The 6000-nt window shown below is 40.3% G+C and overlaps 1 protein-coding gene across 3 annotated transcripts in view; it reads left to right on the forward strand.

Annotated features, from left to right (window-relative positions):
* PPP6R1 (protein phosphatase 6 regulatory subunit 1) overlaps positions 1-5643 on the forward strand; it is a 1178344-nt gene extending 1172701 nt beyond the window's left edge. For 2 of the 3 annotated variants that reach the window (XM_086930305.1, XM_086930304.1), the window contains exon 25: positions 3721-5643. In XM_086930305.1, the coding sequence (XP_086786431.1) occupies positions 3721-3724 (4 nt within the window). In that variant the 3' untranslated portion in view covers positions 3725-5643. The remainder of the gene's footprint in view (positions 1-3720) is intronic. The other variant, XM_086930307.1, reaches the window with a different exon arrangement.
* Positions 5644-6000: the final 357 nt, after the last annotated feature.

Genomic DNA, 6000 nt, shown 5'->3' on the forward strand with positions numbered 1-6000 from the left:
CAGATATATTGGTGTTGCAAATTAGGAATGCTTTCCTTCCTAAGATGATCACACCCTTACATCTCGTTCCATCCATTACTCACCCACCCTTCTTTCCTCCACCTTCTCTATGAACAAGAATTTGCAATGCAATCGATCTTGTATTTGTGAAAGTTAGAGCTAAGGACAATGTCTTTTACGTGTGTTTATGGAGTGGATGTATGTGTTGTGGAGTTGAATTATGTGGGTTGGATTGAAATTGTTAGTTGTGGAATTGTGGGGCGGGAAAAGTGTGATGTGGAGTGGATTTGTGGAGTAGGATCATGTGGATAGTAATTGTGTGGTATTGAGTGTACTGGAATTATGTACAGTGGGATTGAGTGTCATGGAGTGTAAATATGTGGATTGGTATTTTGTCTTGTGGAGTGGTATGTAGTGGTGTTCATTTTTGTGGCGTGCTGTTGAATTTTGTAGCATGATGTGAAAGTTTGTTGTGTGTTGTATAACTGTTGATTTGAATTATGTTAGAAGGTCATCAGCATCAGCCGCCTTGGACATCTTGCACTGGCTCCCCATCCAGAAACGTATCTTATTCAAGATCCTTCGGATTACTTTCAGAGGCTTTCATAAGCGCGGCCCAAAATATCTGTCTAATAAATTTTACAGATACCATCCGAACAGAGAACTCAGGTCAGCTACGGCCAACCTTATGTCCATTCCTAAGTTCAGATTGGCCACCAAAGGAGGAAAATCACTGGCAGTCTTAGGCGCTAAAGCCTGGAATATACTTCCGGCTCACCTCAGAGCATCTTCATCAGAAAAAACCTTACAAAATTACTAAAAACTTGGATCTATGGACTGTCCGAATCAAGGTGCAAAACCCTTGTCTAAATAACATCCTAAAGCTCAGTTAATAACTTTCTGACAATCTATTAGTAATGAAGTCACAGCGCCAAGATGCTCCATGGAGTGTGCGTGCGCTATTTAAAAACACACAAACATGTGGTTTGTTGTCGAATTATGTGGTGTGTAAGGGAAATGTGTGGAGCTTAATTGTGTGGTGTGGTACTGTGGCTTCAAATGAAATTAAGCTGATGGGAATTATGTGGCATGGTGTAGAGTGTTGTTATATGGATTTTTGCTATTTGAATAGTGGTTTTATATGAGGTGTATTTATGTGGTATTGAATAGAGTGTAATCAGGTGCCATTCATGAATGTGTGCGTATCTTTAGAGGCTATCTTGAATGTATTTTCTTATCTTTTAAGAATAGACGTTAAAAACAGCTGCAGGGGGCACTGGCAAAATATTATGTATGTGCACTGCCTGTTTTAACCAAAGTAAGTTGTTGGATGCAGAGTTACTGGACAGAAACCTCAACAGTGTTTCCCAAAAATTGGAAAACTCAGAACCCGGAGATGCTGCCAGAAAGAGTATTTAAATGAAGGGTTTCAGATTATATTGCAATTTTGAATGCAGCGCCTTAAACCATTTCTCGCCCATGAGTTGGAAAAGTAATAACTTCTCAAACAAAATTTAACCAGTGAATGCAGATTTAATGAACAAAGCATTAGCAGTATTTTACATTTTTTAAAAAAAAATGCCAACTCTAAACGGGTTTCTTGAAATACGCTTAGAACCCAGATGTGCAAAGTGCACAGCGATCTAAATTCAAAGTCTTGATCTGTTGGTCTACTGGATTTATGACACTTTCTTGGTAAAATTACATTTGAAGCCTAATGGCTCACTGAAGGAAGGGCAGAGTAGCAGACGCAGCCATATATTTCGCATGGGAGCTCATTTATGGAAAGAGCAACCTATAAAAGAGGCACAGCTCAGCAGGCGCTCAGAGAAACTAGTTATGACATTTTTTGCCAAAAATAATTTGCATTCTTGGCAACATATTTTTGGCTTTCCCTTTTTTATGCCCAGTATCCAAGTGGTGTTTGCTTAAAATTCACATCTGCATGTTTGAATCCCACGCCGAGCCTTTGAAAACAAGAAATTATTCCTACTATTTCATCATGAAAGAAGGCAGGTCAGTTGTGTATACTTAATAAAGAATACTAGAATACTCTACACAATAATCTTTTTGAAGTACTACATTTGCATGCATAATATGTATTCGATCTTTTTGCGAATTTTTCAATACCTTGTGCAGCCAATTCACCTTTTTGAAAGGTGCATTTGACAGAAAACGGGATAGGAATGGAATTAAAAAATATCCATCGTCTACTAGGATTGGAATACCCTTTGTGCACTGTGATGGGTGCTTTGCACCGCATGCCCGTTTGTTACCTTCTCCATAGTTGGCACGGGGAGATAAAGCAACGGCAATTGCAGAAGTAAACAGAATAGGTAACGAGCAAAGAGGCAGGCAAACTAAAAAATAGTTCTCTCTAAGAATAAATAACCTGAACAGTAAGAACCCATGTAATAGGGCCAATCCTCACGGGAGCATACACAATTTCAAAAAGGAGGGACTAATAAGTATATTCATCAATGAAAAGCCAGCATTTCTAAAGCACAGCAACAGGAACCAATGAAAAAGATGAGCGTTTTTTCAAGCCCTTTTCATAGGTATTGCATGGCTTTGAGAGACAGCGCGAGCGCTGCCTAGACTAGACCTAAAAAGGAGGATAGATTGCAGTGGCTGGAACTTAGACGGGCGGTTAATTACTATGTGGCCTGCATCAAGGATTTTTGGTCAGGGAACAAATTCTTTGCCAGAGTCTGTGGTGCCAAAAAATGGAAGGTGGTACAAATGAGGACTCTCAGTTGATCATCCTCTGCCTCAAGAGCTTCTACACCTTAGCTAAGAAAGAGCTTCCTGAAGGGATCAGAGTGTGAATTTGGCCGTGGTGGATCAGGGCCAAATTCACACTTCTGCTGTCACTGGAGGAGTCCTGATAGCAGAAATCTGTAAGGCAATGACATAGGCTTCCTGTACACCTTGGCAAAACATTGTTTTGATTTGGAGGTGCGCAGGGACGGGAAGTTTGCCAGGCCCATCTTACAGGATTTCCTTGTCTAATCATCCATCAACCCTCCTTCTGCATGGGGTATTATTGTGAAATCTGTTACACAGTGAGGAATCTGCAGATAGAAGTATTCATGAAAAGAAAAGGTTACTTAATTACGGTAACGATCTTGCTGGTGGATCCACTATCTACTGGCAGATTCCTCACTGACCCATTAACCTCCCCGTTTGAAGGATGAGTTGTATGGAAAGTTAATAGGATCCCATGACATATATTTTGGTACTGCAATTCCTGTCAATCTGCCCTCTAACCACAAAGACTTGGAAAAAAATGGAGGGAAACTGACATCTGTGTGCCAAGGTTGGCCCTTTATGGCCTCAGTAGCATCACTTGACGTTACTTCTGTTTCGACCAGGTCCAGTGCCCTCTACAGGTGACTTAATAGCTGTGAAGTTTCCAGATCCAGTCTGACGTCTGGGGTTTGTTCTACAGGTGAGGAATCTGCAGGTAGATAGAATATCCACTAGAAAGAGGGCATCCGCTGGTAAGTAACTTTTTCTTCCTTTCATTGACCCTTAACTTCTATGCTGGAACTTTGTTCTCAATCATGTGATTGTTCAGCATATGCCTGCAATGGAGAAGTATTTCTCAAGGTAAGTAACTTTTCCACTTCAATATTGTCTGGAAATATGTATGACCGTCTTATTACACTGAGCAAAATCTGAAATCACTAAAACCTCTAACTTTCTTTCCCTTGACAGATAAATCCTAAAAAATTGCAGAGCGAGCTGTAAAGTTGGGAAAACGTTGCCAGTCCATCTCCTGTCTGTACTGTTCCGAATCAGAACGATGCTCGGGAGGGTAAGAGGGCCGGTCTCTCACTCTCCTTTGCGTGGGAGAAAAGGAAACTGGACAATTCAACAGCAGCAGCAAAAAAAAATGAACCAAATGAAAATATGAACCAGTGATACCAAACTGTGGCTACGAGATTACATACAGAATCTGCACCAGGACCACGGTCCTTGTGTAAGAGTTCCTTTTTTAGGCCTCACTTGAAGCTCTGTGGGAAATCTTCGAAGAAAAAAATTCATATAAATATATATATATAAATATATATCTATCAAACAAGCAGCACTAATAAAAATGTTGAAAGATGATAAATTATATTTTTTTGAGCAGACACAAATCTATAGGGTGACACGCTGATGAAACACCGCTTGGGATTACTTAAGCACAAAAGACCAAACAAGACTTGAGGAACTTTGATAACTTCCCTGTTAATGCTCGTTGTGATGACTTGAGAAAGAGCGAAGAGCATCTGATTTCCTCCTCTTCATGTGGAACAATTGTCAAGCTGCAGAAAAAGAGAAAGAAAAGTGGTCGGTTGCCTGCAACAAGGAGGGCAGGCTATTCTTGTTAAATTAACGCCGTTTGTATCATTCCTAAACATGATATTCTTTTCATTGCCCTTTTTACTATGATGGAACTTGTGCCTTCCCAATTGTGCAATGCTGAATTTGATTTATGAACGCCGGATTCTTGTGGGTTTCCAGAAGGATTATTCTAAGTGAGGATTCATAATACCTAGTGGAATGCAACATGGCTATCTCATGCATTGTACCACTGAACTGGGCAAGCAACAGGGTTAATTTGCTTGAATTTTAAGATGAAGATTTTGGGTGTGGTACCGAAGACGGTGATGATATAGCAATATGGTTACCTTTGCTTATTTTTATAGAAGAAATACCTCAGTTGTGAAATATAGTTGTGTCTTCGTTGTGCGGTCCTTATTCTCACACCTGCCTCATATTCAATGTGGCATGTCATTGGTTTATGACTGCTTACGCACATCCCCTTTCCAATCTACATGCTGTTCCTGAGCCCCTCCATCCAGGTTACAGTGCGAACGCTAGTCGTGACTTTTTTAGTCCCACTTTAGCATTACTTCTGTCCATTCAGTTCTGTAGATAAGCTGTCCCTTTGTTGCGGCTATAGGACTAAGAATACTGGTTACATGCAGTGAGTGAACATATTCTTCTGAATAAGCTATGCTGGTGTGGTGTCGTCAACAATGTACTTAGTGTCCAAAAACGTTTTACACCCCTGCAGCCTCTTCAGATATGCGCACACATGCACTATTCTTTATTATTTTGAGCCGTGACCTTGAGACAATTCTAATTCATAGTCTGTGCTGCGGGAAACATCTAAAAGGAAACAGTACGACTAGCCAGGAGTCTAAAATCAATTCGTCTAATATTCCAAGACATCTTTGAGTAGTCCAGGTCAAAAGAGTTTTCATTTATGTTTTGGTTTTAGAAACACATTTGTGTAGGTTTTATTTTTTACTGTAAGGCAAGTCTGAAAAATTGATTTTTGCCTGGCGATTAATACCTCTTATTTAGCTCAGTCCGCATGAGGTGAATTTGATGTAGAAAGAAAGCCTTTTAGTCTCATTCCGGATCTTGCTAGTGGTTATGCAGTGGTATCTGTGGCACACTCTAAGCCTATGATTCTCATTGGCTGTAATTTCCCGTCAGATACCCGTAGCCCTGCTTGCAGTCATTGATGTTTGTTCGACCTCAAATAAGAAGCTGTCTTATGTATACATTCTGACTTGTCATATAGCTGCAATATGGACTTGCAACCAAATCTTAAAATAAAGCATCACATCTCCTTAATAGTTACTTGCCTATGTCATTGATGCTTGTGCCAAGTCGGAACGAAAAGCATGGGGCTGGCTGTCCCTACTTAGTCTTTTCCTCGCATTAGAAATAAAGGATCATAGGCATTACTATCTACTCAGCCTCTTCCTCACACTGACTGAAAGGGAATGATTTACTCTCAACCCAAAGGTGTTTCTAATACTCGATGCCTTTAAAGTCATCAGATGTCACTGTGTGTTTCTACTGACTGGTTGGTGTCAAGCAGTTCTGCCTTCATTATAAACAGCCCTGTGTCATGCGCTCACCATAGACTGACATAATATGTTAAGGAATTTCTCTTATAAAATGTACTAGACCTCTCACACCATGTGTGGCTTC

Source organism: Lissotriton vulgaris, chromosome 7 (genome assembly GCF_964263255.1).
Source record: "Lissotriton vulgaris chromosome 7, aLisVul1.2, whole genome shotgun sequence".
Lineage (NCBI taxonomy): Eukaryota > Metazoa > Chordata > Amphibia > Caudata > Salamandridae > Lissotriton > Lissotriton vulgaris.